Raw genomic sequence first — 15707 nt, 5'->3', positions numbered from 1 at the left:
GCTTTATTGTCACAATGCACAAACATTAGATCAGGGTGTTGAATCCCGAAATCATTTAAGAGAGACTTGAGCTATTGAAGTTCACAAAACAAGGTAGCTAAGGTTCTATATTCAGGCTCAGTGGACGAACGGACAACAGTATGTTGCTTCTTAGATTTCCAAGATAAGGGGCTAGATCCTAACATAGTAAAATAACATGTAGTGGAGCGACGAGTGGAAGGACAACCACCCAAATAGAGTCACAATATCCCGAGATTAGTAAAGAACTGGAAGTCGATATAAAGAGGCCTTTGCCAATGGAGCCTTTAAGGTACCTGACGATGGTTCACTCCATGGGAAACAAAGAGACTTTGGCAACCGTGAGGACAGAGGATGTGTTTTGTGTGCCTAATTGCTTTGATTAGACTGTTTAGTGTAAGCATTCTAGTAAGGGCAATAACCCAATTGAAAGATAGGAGACGGATTTCATCACCGTCTTCTTGCCCAAATAGGTAACAACATTCACGGTCCTAAACCTCACCTAAAATTAAAATCTGACTTAGACATTAACCCTCAAGGTATCGAGCTCGTAAGATCTTTGAAACAATTCAGGAACTCGATTTTTATTTGAGCATTCCTGAAAGGAAAGTGTCATTCAATTCTTTAAAAAAACCGCCTCGAGAAGAGGAAACATTGCCTCAGGTAGGACGGTTGCAATTTTCATAGTTCGCTGTCTCCTGGAGAATTGTTTGACCAAGTACTTTGACGGAGTAACCCTCATAACAATCATAGTTCAAGCTTTGTTACGAAGTAGGAGCTGTCTAGATTTTTAGGTGAATCTGACTAACCCATTTACTAAATCCAAGTCTAAGTCAACCTATTGCAAGATTTTGTTTAGGTTGCTTGGTGGAGTCAGCTTGATTGTGTTTGTTTTCCTCTAGGGTCTTTGTAGTGATTCTGTGGTTTCGAAAAAAAATAAAAAAATTTGGACCAAAAGAAAGAAATCAAGTTTAGTTTTGTAAGTGTTAGTTCTCATATTGCGATCATGCCTTACCATCTTGAATACTTCAGAGATCATGACACGTTATTCTAATGGTTGGACATACCCTGTTGATAATGATGACCTTGATCTAAAGGGACCCATCACTACTTGGCCTGGTATGACCTTAAGAGAATACCAACAGTTGCGTAGAAACGAGCTTAACCGACCTGGTATGGCTCTAGGAGATTATCAACGAATTAATGAGGGGAATAGGTAAGTTGAGCCTAACCAACCTGGTAAGACCTTAGGAGAACACCAATAGATGTGTAAAAACGAGCCTAACCGACCTGATATCACATTTGGAGATTATCAACGAGTGTGTAGGGACTGTCCGATTAGTGAGTGGAGTAGACCAGGACCCGATCGATCTCGTAGGACATTTGGAGAATACCAACAAATGTATAGAGATGGTCAAATTAGTGATGGATATGATCCGACACCAAATATATATGAGAGACCTTACAGTCCACACAATTCTGAGACCAATGACTTTAGAGGCAGGTATGATCCTAATATGTACGGTGGGAGTTATTATCAAGAGTCTTCATTTAATTACACTAGTGAGCCTTATTATGAGGAGACTCTTGAGGATAGATCCCAATCAGAGTCTAAGAGTCGTCTTAATGAGTGTCAGAACTGGTAGAGGCACAGACTCAAACGGAGCAGGAGTTTAAGTCTTTAAGACATCAATTACAGGTTATTAAGTCACAGTTATTCGTCGACGAGGATGGGATTTCACCACCCCAAACTCAAGATGGTACTAGGTACGATGACGAAGTTAATACGTCTAACCCTAGTACTAAGTTAAATGTCGATGAATTTACTGATAGTACCTTAGAGCTTGAACGGTCTGATGACCTTGTTGTCTTGTTTCCTCCACCCGTGTCGTCTCACCATGATAGGACTGCATTAGACGTTGATGTTCAGGGTGATGGCTCTATGAGCAAGTTTGGGGATGACACGATTCTGAACTTTCCGATATTTGACACTTGTAAGGAGTCAGTCTTAGATGAAATGCTAGGAAGGCATGATATTATAACTGACTGCGAGGTTTCAGATGTCTTTGAGGACATTGATGACGTTAGAGACATGTTAGATAGTTTGTCAGACTGTTTACCTAAGGAAACCATGAACCTTGACTTGGTCCTCGAGCCTATTGCCTTACCCTTAGAGTCTAGTTTGACCTTCCACATGGCCTCCGACTCGGTTGTTGATCCCTTTTGGGACACTTCAGACGTCTCCTCAAGAACGTCTATAGACATAGTGGATATTCTTTCCACTAAGCTTGCAGATGACATTTTTCCTTCGACGGATATATTGGCCCTTCACTGTTATGTCGATCCTTTTGATAATTTTCTAGTCGTTGGTCCTAGTTTTTATACTTACTTAGTGGACCGTGCATACACTAGTTTGGGGGTTGCCCTTCTTCTTTGGTAGTCTCACATGCACTATCAACAATTCACGAAAATGTGAGACTATCGTTCACAAAAAATTTTGCGTTTTGGGTGGACCCACAGATGTTTCGATTATTGGTTTAAGTTAGTAACGAATCTGTAATCCAGTAGGTTAATTCTTTCTATTTTTTTTGAGTCATCTGTTTTGTCTGGCTGAAGACGTTAAACTTAGCGCTTTCTGGGAGGCAACCCATTTATAGGACTTCCGAATCTGGTAATATCTTTCCTTACATCCTGTTATTTTTGCATAGTCTTCAGAACATTGAGGACAATGTTCGGTCTAAGTTTGGGGATAGGGGATTGAATTTTTTGCAAAACCCTTATTTCAAAAATTCAAAAGTGTTTAAATTTTTTCCAATTTTTTTTAATTTTTGGATTGAAAACGTGAGTCTAGTTGTTTTTGCTTGTTAATAGTTATAAAGTCTTGTCAATCGAGCTATCCGTTCGCCGAAGGTTTTTCCATGAATTTCGAGTCTTGAAGTTGTCTGTGCACGATCCATGTGAGTGTTAGATAAGTGAAGAATAGACTTTTCTGAGAGATCTTGATTGATCATTAGTGAAGACTTAACCCATGTGAGATTCTGAGCCTTTCTTTTTGTGCTTTGAGTGATCACTTCTGCGCTAACTCCGAGTAGAATGAAGAGCTACTCAACCTCGAAATATTGAAGAACTCATTTGATCTCCTGAGTTCAAAATTTACAACCACTAGGGATGTCCTCGGAAATGCAAATCCTTCTCTTGTAGTCTGAGAAACTTGAAAGCAGTGTCAACTAGAGGAAGATAGGAACTCCATTCACCATTTAGAACCTTGAGAATAAGGCATGAAGCAAAGTGGAGAGAATTATACCCAAGTAAAGTGTTAAGAGAATACGTTGTGTATTTTGAGTTTTATTACCAGAAGTGTATTAAAAAAAAGAAAGAAAAAAAAAGAAATAGAAAAAAAAAATGTGTTTGTTTAGTTTAAGTGTTTATCCCTTGAAGTAGTTCTTGAAGATTTGAAGACGTCGAGTTCTCAGGAGTTCTAATCACATCATCATTAGTGTCCATCGAGCTCTAGGAAACATATTTAGATAGTTGATCAGGTGAGAAGAGTTGGTAAGTTCCCCATTCCGTATTAGTGGTTGTTTAATGCCCATGAGATCAGTTGTTCACAAAAAAAAAAAAAAAAATTAGTCCATCTTTTGTAATGTGTTGAGTTTTTTTACTTGCTCATACTCGCACATTGAGTGAACCATTTCTGAGTGACTTAAATTTTTGAGTATATAACCGTAAGGCAACAGTCGAGACGAAATGTATCAAAACAGTAATTAAGGTCTTGCCTGTTCAGAACCGAAATGATACTCATATTGGCTGGCCACGTGCTCTTCGAGTCTAGATTACTGGCGAAGGGATTTTCAACATTCGTATGGGTTGGTCGACTTGGATTTCATTTATATTAACTTTCAAAAATCTACCGGATAAACATTTTTAGTCCATGTCATATTTAGACCCTTCTGCAATTTTTGAGATTTTTAAATTTTGTGGGTATATTCACTGCAAACCCTCACGAGATAGAAATCGTCCTCTAGGGCAACCTAGAGGTTTAGCGGCTTGTTGCACGTGCTAAGTGCAATCGTGATTCCATACGAAAGGGGTGAGTTTAGTTTTATTTTTCTGTTTTGCTCGAGGACTAGCAAAATCTAAGTTTGGGGATGTTTGATGAGACATAAAAATGGCCCATCTAAATCTCTTAACTCGGGTTAGTTAGTCCAGTTCGAGCAGTTACTCTCATGAATTGTGTATTTCTCTTGTGCAGGTGTCTTCTACGGAATTGAGCTCGAAAAACAGATAAAAGAGGGGCATTTTGGTCATTTTGGTGGTAAGAGAATTCAGCGAGTTGTGGCCGATTTTGATGCTGGGATGAAAGTTGAGTCCAAGACGAATCCAGCGGCGAAATGGAAGTCAAATCTGCTGATGTCAAAAATTGGTCTTCCGTTAAATCAGCATGAAAAAGGGAGTTAATGCATGACAACCTCCGTTATGTTGGGTGCTATTCAGCCTACTGTTCCTGATTCCAGCCCTGCTTCCTGCTCTGCTTCTCTTTGTTCCAGCTCCTCGCTCCTGCTTCTTAATCCTGCTCCTTGCTTTAATTGTTGTTTGTCTGTTCCCGAGGGGGGAAAACCTCCAAAAGGGTTCGAAAACCGCTCCGACGCTCAAGCCTGTTAGGGTGCTCTTTGCAGTAAAAGAATGAATATTGATTGATCCTTTTGAGGGGCGAGTTATGAGAATTTTGAGTTTCTTGTGATATTTTTTGGGGTAAAGAGATCGTGTCCTATGAAGGACGATGTGGGGGGCGGGGGGGGGGGGGGTGTTTTATAGGCGATGTTAAGCCGACTGTGATTAGTGGCGGTGGTGAGGCGGTTGCCGTCAAACCGAAGGGGAAGTTTTATCTCTTGAGTATCTAGGGTTTCTCTCAGAGTCTATCCTGGATCTTTGATAAGTGGAAGTTCCTAAGTTCAAGGATTCCCTGTAGATATCTTGCCGGTGTGATAAACTCTACAGGAGAAGTTTCCTCCTTTAAATACATGGAGTGCAAACTGGCTTAAACACTTCGAAATGTGTAGCCGACTGAGATCTTTCTAAAAGTTTCGGGATTAAGTCAGTAGGTCGCTTGACGCTGCTGCCTCCCCAGTACTGGGCGTAAAACACTGGCCGAACCTGTGCGGACCCCCCTTTACTCCTTTGAAGACCCCTGGGCTGATCTGTCCATGCCAGGGGCGTTTCGTAGGGCTGTTTTCTTTTGGCCGACCTCCCAGTTAGGGGAATATTAGGTGGACCATTAGGGGCTCAACTGTCCTGCTACCTTAAGCCGGGTTAACCTAGTAGACTTCAGGTCTGATCTTGACTTTTCAGACGTTAGTCAACGTCTGGACATTTTGTGTATCATCATGAGTCCCGCCACTCCTTAGTCGAAAGTAATGAGACTGAGGAGTAGAAGTAACTCGTGTGTTTTAACATTGAAGATCCCGAAGTCAAGGATTTTAGCTGGACCAGAGTTGTTTCGTGAAGCTCGGTCTTTCTTTTGGTTTTCCAGAGCTGCATATCCCTAAGCTGATTTGTACCGAGCTGGTAGAGACCGCTGATGATAAAACTTCTTTTTTCTAAGGCTGTATTCGCCAAAACTGATTCAAGTTGTGTTTGCCTTGAGCTGATGGACGCATGGATTGTTCTCCCGAGACACGTTTCGACCTCTGCTCAAGCAATTAATTTCCTTTCCATGCGTGATTCTGTGACGTCACGCATTTGATCTTCTGATCACGCGTTTTCGACGCTGATCTTTTGGGTTGTTGTACACGACAGTTATTTCAGCACGCGTGGACACGTGGTGTTCTGTTAGTGAGAGGTCTGACGCGTCTCCTCGAAACCTGCTGATATTCCCACGAATCTGATCAGTCTCGAGCTATGTGAATCTTTTAGTCATCATTCCTTTGAGCGTTCCAAAGATGTGTTTGGTCTTTGCCTTAATGACCATTCTTCTATTTTTAAGAAGTCTCTTGGCTATTTCTTTCCAGTATAAATAGCGTACTTTGGTTCTTGTGTCTAAAAAAAGTCAAACATGTTTATAAATTTTTTATAATTTGTTATAAATTATGATCATTTCTACAAAGAAAACTCATACTGTAAAGTAATATCAATTTTATGCTGTGTAAAGTACATGTAATTAAATTATAATTTCAAAACTTTATAAAGAAAACTTCATAATGTTTAAGAAATAAAGCAAAATAGATAATGAAATGAATACAATATTTTCTGATCGTACCTTATACCGGGAAAGAAAGCATCTGCCCAAGAACCAGGGTCTAAGGATTGAAAAGATGCAGCAACTTTAGAACCACCCATCTGTATCATCTGGTTAATAGTTGCATGATACTCAGATTCGGGGAGAGCTCTAGCAGCCTTGAAAATCAATGTTTGGAAGAACTTTGATTTCCTAGCTCCATTTGCCAATCTTAAATTCAGATTGTTCCTTAGATGCCAAACACAAAAGGAATGGTGTGCTGTCAGGAAAATGTTTTTAAAACCGTTGATTATACCATTGTGACGGTCTGAAATAAAGATATACGTATTTTCCATATTCAGAGCATTGCGCAAATGCCTTAGAAACCAGTCCCAATTATGGTCATTCTCCACATCAACAACATAATAAGCTAATGGAAATAGACCTGGAAATTTATAATATGGTTAGTGACATTATCAAAAGTTTATACTTTATAAGGCATACTTCTCTAAAATGTATATCTGATGTTCGGTAAAGTTATTTGAATATATAATAAATTAACGAACATGTACATAATATGATGTAATGAGATATTGAAAAAGGCAATACTTTTTAATTAAATATGTAAAGTTTAAAAATGTTCGGAATTTACCATTGTTACCGTCTTTAGCTACAGCAGCGAGTATGCACCCGTTAAAACGAGTTTTGCAAAATGTCACATCCACATGGTCGACAATATTGAAAGCCAACTATGCAAGCATGTGGTGCAATGAAAATTCTTTGAAATCTCCGAGTTACATCGTCAACTTCCAGTTGTACTATGCTGTTTGGGTTTGTACGTGAAAAGGCACCAGCATACCATCTAAGTTTTGCATAGGAATCTCCTTCTTGACCAAATGCTTCATTCATTGCAACTTTCTTCCCCTAATAAGTGTAGTAATATGGAAGTTGGACAGCGTAATCTTTCAAGAAATCTTTCTTCAAACTTGCTGTGGAACGATCTGGGCTTCTTGTAACCTCATCTAAAATAAGTTTCCCAACAAAGGAACTGTTGATTTCATTAAGAAGAGCAAGAAACCCAAAATCAACAGTTCCTTTGTTAGGAAACTTATTTTAGATGAGGTTACAAGAAGCCCAGATCGTTCCACAGAAAGTTTGAAGAAAGATTTCTTGAAAGATTACGCTGTCCAACTTCCATATTACTACACTTATGAGGGGAAGAAAGTTACAACGAATGAAGCATTTGGTCAAGAAGGAGACTCCTATGCAAAACTTAGATGGTATGCTGTTGCCTTTTCACGTACAAACCCAAACAGCATAGTACAACTGGAAGTTGACGATGTAACTCGGATATTTCAAAGAATTTTCATTGCACCACATGCTTGTATAGTTGGCTTTCAATATTGTCCACCAGTTATATATGGGGATGGGACATTTTGCAAAACTCGTTTTAACGGGTGCATACTCGCTGCTGTGGCTAAAGACGGTAACAATGGTAAATTCTGAACATTTTAAAACTTTACATATTTAATTAAAAAGTATTGTCTTTTTCAATATCTCATTACATCATATTATGTACATGTTCGTTAATTTATTATATATTCAAATAACTTTACCAAACATTAGATATACATTTTAGAGAAGTATGCCTTATAAAGTATAAACTTTTGATAATTTCACTAACCATATTATAAATTTCCAGGTCTATTTCCATTAGCTTATTATGTTGTTGATGTGGAGAATGACCATAATTGGGACTGGTTTCTAAGGCATTTGCGAAATGCTTTGAATATGGAAAATACATATATCTTTATTTCAGACCGTCACAATGGTATAATCAACGGTTTTAAAAACATTTTCCTGACAGCACACCATTCCTTTTGTGTTTGGCATCTAAGGAACAATCTGAATTTAAGATTGGCAAATGGAGCTAGGAAATCAAAGTTCTCCCAGACATTGATTTTCAAGGCTGCTAGAGCTCTCCCCGAATCTGAGTATCATGCAACTATTAACCAGATGGTACAGATGGGTGGTTTTAAAGTTGCTGCATTTTTTCAATCCTTAGACCCTACTTCTTGGGCAGATGCTTTCTTTCCCGGTATAAGGTACGATCAGACAATATTGTATTCATTTCATTATCTATTTTGCTTTATTTTTTAAACATTATGAAGTTTTCTTTATAAAGTTTTGAAATTATAATTTAATTACATGTGCTTTACACAGCATAAAATTGATATTTACTTTACAGTATGAGTTTTCTTTGCAGAAATGATCATAATTTATAACAAATTATAAAAAATTTATAAACATGTTTGACTTTTTTTTAATGGTGAACTAACCATTAATTGTTTTTGTATTTACAGGTACACAGCTATATCTTCTCAACTATCAGAGTCCTTTAACAATCAGATTCGACATGCTCGCGGACTACCAATTACAGCAATGTTGGAGGCAATTTGTATTCATATAATGAACAAAATGAATACAACACGCGAATTGTCTAAAAAATGGACCACCTTCTTGTGTCCAACCATCACTGATCTGTTGAAAGCAAAATATGATAGTGCCGCAACTTGGAATATTGCCCAGGCAGCCCCATTCATATTTGAGGTTTACTCCGAGCCATCTCATTGTGTTAATCTTCTTCTTATTTCTTGTACATGTAGAAGGTGGCAGGTTGATGGTGTTCCTTGTGAGCATGCCATGTTGTGCATTAAAAGCTTGTCTGACGATCAACAAGATTGTTTCTACGATCCTATTTGGACAACTGAGTCTTATGTGAAGACTTACCAGGAACATATAATGCCTATATCCAATTTTGATGAACCACGAACTTTTGATGAAGCTTCCAAAATTCTCCCACCGTTGATTCGTCGTAGACCTGGTCGTCCAAGAACAGTACGGATTGAGAGCTCGGGAAACATGCCAAGGAAATTAAGGATTTGTGGTAGGTGTAAGCAACCTTCATACCACAACCACAAAACATGTAGGGCAAACATTTGATGTATTCAGATGGTTACCGTTATGTAACATATAATTTTAATTGAAATAAATAAGAACTTCTAAATGTTTGAATTACACGTTTTGTTAAACTATTCTCTTTTTATACTTGATAAATGTTTCATACTTTAGCACATCAAATCCATAAATTCTAATACATGCCCCAAAAATATCTCGTCGACAATAACTCAGAAAGAACACCAAATACCTCTCATACTTTAGATCGTGCTATTGGCCATACTTTACAGCATTTTTCTTTAAATTTAGGACTCACATATTTAGTTTTGTGAAGCACATCTAATATGTATTGGCCATACTTTACAACATTTTCTTCACATAGTTTACGTAGCTTTACGTCAAAGAATAATGAGTTGTAATGGGTCCAAGACTGATCAAAGTAATCAAATACTAACAAAGTCCAATGAATACCCCTACTAACATCTGTAATCATCTTATGACACATTGGAGCAACTATATAAGATATTAGCCCTCTTTCAGCCTCATTTCTTATCCGATCTGATAGGTGGTGGTCTATGTTTGCCTGAGTTGACTTGCAATTTATCATGGTCTGTGAAAGAAAATTGACATATTGTACATGTCAGTATGTATATTTCTGGATAAAGTATAAGTAATTTCTAAAATTATATATATATATATATATATATATATATATATATATATATATATATATATATGTGTAAATTATACATACTTTTTTGTTAATACCCCATAATTTATCTATAACAAAATCGTAATGTATGGCTAAAAAAAACATCTATATAACAAAAATCAATTCTTTAACTAAAACTTACCCATAACTCAGACGCAAGAACGAAGACTTGTCCAGCTCCAACCAAAACTTGGGAAGATAGATGCTTTGACCACCAATTTATAATCTGAGCATCTGTTTCGCAGTTCATCATAAGCCAATTCACCTCTCTTTCTCCAACATCACTCGTCAGATTGGATTCCCATACAATTGTTCTGCATATTAATTTTTGTTAGTTATAAGAACTGAATTTATAGCTAAATAGTTATATTATATTAGAAATAACATATTAAGTTTGTTACAACATCATAATGTTTCACAAACAACAAAACATTCCCAAACATAGACAACGACAAAAAAAACTTCTATTTCATTACTTCATCTTTACTCCTTGGTTAAATTCCTCAAGCAGCCCTTTCTCATTATCTTTCACTTTTTTCCATACTTTGCTTCTCTTCCAGTTGCTAAGTTTTTCATCATCCTCAATTGAAACTTCCTTCCCCTTTTTATCCACTTCTTCAACAATCACGACTTCCTTTTTCGCAATTTCATCCTTTTTCTTTTTGTCTTTGTCAACCTTTTTTTTTGGCTCGGCTTTTTCAGTGAGTTTCCTTGTTCTTGGAGCTTGCTTGATCCTCTTAATTAGAGAATTCTGTTTTGGTGTTTCAACAGGATCAACTGGTTTATCTGATCCACCCTTAACAACTTTTGATTTTGTTATCTTCTTTTTCACTATTGTTGGAGTAGTCTCCACAAAGTCATCATCATTTGCTTTTGTTTCAGCATTCTCTTTATAGGATTTTGCAACTTGAACAACGTCGGAGAAGTCAGGTGGATTAGTGAAATCTATTCCCAATGAAAAAATTGGAGTTGAACTATAATTCTTCTCTTCCTCATTATGCACCAACACAATGGCTGTGCATGGTACATTTCCATCTTCATCTGCAGTCATGAAAAAGACAAATTAGTATTATTTCTCATAAACATTGTCAAACAGTATATATCATTTTCATGAATAAATGAAATGTTATTTATAAAGTATTCTTCCTTTACAGTAAATTATACCTAAATACAACCAAACATTTTATAATGTACTAACCTTCCTGTTGTTGTTCTCCCACATTTTGTTGTTCCTCCACCTTATCATCTTGTTGTCCACCATTAAGATTCTCATCATTGACATTCTCTCTCTCCCCAAGATTATTTTCCTCTTCATTTTGATCCACATTATCTCCACCATCTCCTTCATTATATTCCTGATTGATAACTTCATCATCCATCTGTCCAGAATTTAAAAGTTTCTTTAGATGTATTACTTCATTCCTCAAACTTCCAATTTCATCGTCTTTCTTCTTCAAATCTTCTCTTTGTTTATTCACTTCTCTACTCAGGGATTCTATCATCTCCATATTATTCAACTGATCATCAAAAGGTATTTCTACTACCACCTTTTCAGTAAAGTTTAACATTTCCTTCTCTTCTTCACTAACATCTTCCACAACATTCTCAAAAACCTGCAACCAACGTAATAAATTTTTTATTGTTTTCTGTACTTGCATACAACAAACCTTAATAAATCGAATAATTTTATATAAATTACACATACTGTACATAAAAGTATAACTTAATCATAAACAAGTATAAATTTCACTCATGTAAAAACCAAAAAAAGTTAATTATACCTGCTCAGGTACTAGTGCAGCTAGATCTTTTTCCATCCCATTACTAAATTCATCCACAGACCACCTCAAGAACCTTGGGTATCTTGTTGCATTCAGTGCATTTTTCGGGTACAGATTTGTATGCATGCACACCCAGAACTACAAAAAAACAAATTGTAAATAACTCATACTTTATTTGAAATATTAAGTAATTTAAAAAAAATGGTTTTAAAGATGTAACTCACTGGCAATAGTAACAAGCAACCAGATGCTTTGGTTGGGTCTTCTGAATGTTTGTCGATCGTGTCCATCATATATGAGTGTATGGCTCTTGGCCGTGACACCCTGTTGATAGCTCTTCTAGATTGGATGTTCTTATAAATGCTTGACAATACAGTGAAACCCGCCAAAGTCGCAAACAGGAAGCTCGCAGATAACATCATTATTAGAAGACCAACAAATTCTATTGCTGGTTCACTATTCCTCACACATTTCTGAAGTGCATTACCGACAACAGCACTAGAAAGACCCATATTTTTGTTCCTGGATGCTTCCAGTATTTCCTTGAAATACTTGGTTAAGAAAGCATACTTCAAAGGATCTATATCGTTTTTCTTTGGAAAAGCTTCATACTCAGAACCCTCCATGGGCATTCCCAACAATAGAGAGACATCTTCAGGTTTGAATTCGATCTCAACACCCCCAATAACAAATTTCTTTGTCGATTTCTTATATCTACAAAGAACATCCAATATGGCAGTAGTTGGACGAGTAGTATAATTCTCCCTTAATATAGTACCCTCTGCCATAGCATCAAATAGTTGGTTGAAAGGAGTTTTGCTTATCTCCTCCTTCATTTCTTCAGTCATATAGCTACGGATGCTATTTATCAACTCTATTAGTTTACTAAGGGTGTATCTGAATAAAGCAGATGTCTTTTGCTTCGGAATTAGCTTTTGTTCCCCTACAATATCAACCCATTTACTCCCACTTCCTTTATCCTTCAATTTCAAACTTTTAGAACTCACACCAACCTGTACAATAAAACAAAAATCATTATAGTACATTTTAACACAAAGTATGTAAAGTACGCATAATTTATAATACATTATTAAACAATCTATATACAGAATGTATAATTTAACATATATTCAAAGTTTATATATACCATAAGTGAAAAACTCTAAATAGATTAACAATGACATGTAAATGAATCATAGTTTATCAATTTAAATATACAATATCAATAAATTATATCAATTTCCAAACACATTACCTCAGATATTGATGTTTCTTTACTTTTAGCTTTCTTCTTTCCAACAACTTCTTCAACAACTGCTTTTCTTTTCAATGGACTCCTTCTTACTGTTGTTATTTCATCCGAAACTTTCGATGTCGATTTACTTTTAGGTGCCATCTTCCAGCTTTTGCTGCGATAAACAACATTTTCATTAAACCCTAAACCAAAATAGATGCTTTCATTTTCAAGAAATTATTGGTTATTTTTTACACAGAAGGATCTGAATGTGAGACAGAAATAAGAGTTTCAAAGTAAGAATTAGGTTTTTTAAATAAAAGTAAAAATTTTAAAGTTGAGTTTATATTTCTACAAAACCAAAGATCTATTATTCATGAAACAAAACTCATTTTTTATGCTGTTTTGTTAAAAATCGTTGAACGGAAAAAACCCTAAACGCTTTAAACAGACATAAAACCGAAAAGAAACATTCTATTTTAATAGAAATCTTTACCAAAATCAATAAATCCTCTTCAATAGTAAGTGAAAACAACATGCAACAACAATTTATAAGGATTTTATCCACTTTAAAAGACGTTTCGTTTAAAACTGATTTGATAAACGAAAAGATGAAGATGAACCAGCTTACCTTTTCACCTGAACAGATTCTTCAATGAAAAAGACGAATGGAGAAGATGAAAGGATGCTACCTTTTTTGGTTGCAACGATCTCTTTAGGGTTTCTCTTCAACAAATCCGGACGATTTTCAGAAGACCCAAATCGAGAAGGTTTAGAGAGAAAAATGGTATTAATGAGGAGTAAAATCTCTTCACTTTAGGTGCCTAAATATCCCCCCCAAATCACGCCACTAGTTTGGGAAAGTTTCCGAAAGCCCTCGGAAATTAAAAAAACCCGGGTTTTTTAGGAACGGGACATAAATGGTATTACTCAATAAATTATGAGTACTTTATACCCTTTCTGTAAAAGGACCAATTGTCCATAATTTGAGAAGATTGGTCTTTATACCTATTATCAAAATGATTTTGGTCTATATACCCATGGACTCTTTATATAAAAACATGATATGTATGAACTTCCATAAAAACAACATAAAATATAAAGACTGGCTTAAACACCATGTCGATGTCAGTTTTAAGAATATGAAAATTACCAGTTTAGAGTCTATACCATCATAAATTATATTATTACTAACTACATACAGATTACATGAGTTCTTTTCTTATTTAGTAGTAAAATCCAACAAAAGTATGCAGAAGACCAACAATAGCTAATAGTATAATATCCTTGGGAGGGACTTCCTATCCTGGCCGAGCCAAGACTCGACCTACTTAAACTTGACCCAGCCCGCAACCCATCTCACTCTGACGTTTCTTTAGGCCTCCCATAAATTATAAAAGTACCTCCGTCCGAGGGTCGGCTCTGGCAATTTGGTGGCCTGAAGCGACTGGTTAGACTGTGGCCCCTACTTGTTTCATGTTATTTATACGAACATATACAACTACTAATTTATAAATGCTTAAGGATTTAATGGAGATGACATGGTCCTGATTTTGAATGAAGATGTTTTAATAATTATTTCCAAAATCACCTCACAGTGAATCTTGTAAGACATTCAAAATTTGTGGGACAAACTAGCCATCTTTATTATTCTTTTACTCAGGAATTGATTTTTTTGTTGAAATACTCAGGAATTGATTACAAACACTATTTTGTTTTTGTTAACTTATGAATTAAAGCGCCATTGTTCCCAGTGTTGCCCTGATGTTTTTCCAAATACAATCGAGGAAATACGAAAGTTTCGATAAGGGTTCATAATTTTGCAATACTCCAAATAGTGATGCTAGGATTTTGTTAATTAAAAGTTTGTTTTTAAAATTAGAAAAGAGGAATGTAAGGGTAGCTTTTGTCATGTTTGCACGTGGACTGCCAACATAGATGTTACTTAAGGAATTCATAGTAGAATTTTACGTCCATGATAAAATAATATTGTTTTGGCTTCATATATTCAGAAAGTTAGAGGGGGCCTTTCAAACTAACGGAGGTATCTTTTGTACACCCGAATCCCATTTACCCAATCAACTCTTCCTCTTAGGTTTAAAAGGCAACATAATAACCACATGTGCCTAGCTAGGTCAGATTCACTGCCACCCATCAATGCATCCCTAACATGAATTTAGAATGACACAAAAAAGAATCTTGGAGGGAAATGGATTGCAACGACCTCTCATCACATGGAGCAATAAAGTGTGACATTTAAAAGTCTAAAACTTTCACATTTTTAATCAACCAAGAGAAAAGAGGTCAGGTGTACTTATACAACAAAAATATGAAAACAAAGCTCCGTGGAATAAATATCCATGGGATGGCTGAGCATATATATATGTGTGTAACTATATAGTTTAGTAAGGGTAATATAGTCAATATAGAATGTTCCATTTATCTAGGGTATATTCTCTTGTAAGAAACTTGTTAGAACATAATGAATGAGAGAATTCTACTTTTATTCACTTCTTCTTTAACTCTAGATCTACAACATGGTATCAGAGCAACACATGAAGTGAATCTACACTTGGTAATCTCGTTTTTCTCTCTTTAGATCTCTTATTTAGGATTCCAAAAACATTGAACTTTATCTCTCTAGATCCTACTCGTTTTTTGACAAAATCTGCCTTATTTCAGCTTGTTTTTGCTTGGATTTACTAGGATTCCACTTCATTTAGGGTTGTTAGGATTTACCCTTTGTTCTATTTGCTGTTTGCACTTAAGTAACCTACTATTTGCACTCAA

At 36.1% G+C, this 15707-nt stretch overlaps 2 protein-coding genes and 1 long non-coding RNA gene across 3 annotated transcripts in view; 2 read left to right on the top strand and 1 right to left on the bottom strand.

Moving 5' to 3' along the window:
* The window catches only part of LOC147544312 (uncharacterized), a 73521-nt gene extending 69098 nt beyond the window's left edge, over positions 1–4423 (top strand). Inside the window, exon 5 of the long non-coding RNA XR_015224296.1 lies at positions 4179–4423. This is a non-coding gene — a long non-coding RNA (uncharacterized LOC147544312). The remainder of the gene's footprint in view (positions 1–4178) is intronic.
* Positions 4424–7173: 2750 nt separating this feature from the next.
* Positions 7174–9454, top strand: LOC147544311 (uncharacterized). The gene is made up of 5 exons (XM_086635674.1): positions 7174–7189; positions 7278–7727; positions 7935–8337; positions 8596–8683; positions 9365–9454. The coding sequence occupies exons 1-5, from the start codon at positions 7174–7176 to the stop codon at positions 9452–9454; spliced, it is 1047 nt and encodes a 348-aa protein (XP_086491800.1).
* Positions 9455–10251: 797 nt separating this feature from the next.
* Positions 10252–13675, bottom strand: LOC147544310 (uncharacterized). The gene is made up of 6 exons (XM_086638383.1): positions 13549–13675; positions 12939–13092; positions 11908–12696; positions 11684–11821; positions 11101–11515; positions 10252–10943 (listed from the first exon to the last, which is right to left on the bottom strand). Exons 2-6 carry the CDS (start codon positions 13077–13079, stop codon positions 10375–10377), a joined length of 2052 nt encoding a protein of 683 aa, XP_086494509.1. The 5' UTR covers positions 13080–13092; positions 13549–13675; the 3' UTR covers positions 10252–10374.
* Between the last annotated feature and the right edge of the window lie 2032 nt (positions 13676–15707).

This window comes from Eschscholzia californica, unplaced genomic scaffold (genome assembly GCF_041429995.1).
Source record: "Eschscholzia californica isolate CP2 unplaced genomic scaffold, dmEscCali1.0.p SCAF_4, whole genome shotgun sequence".
NCBI classification, from domain to species: Eukaryota; Viridiplantae; Streptophyta; class Magnoliopsida; order Ranunculales; family Papaveraceae; genus Eschscholzia; species Eschscholzia californica.
This window is presented reverse-complemented; position numbering and strand designations above follow the sequence as displayed.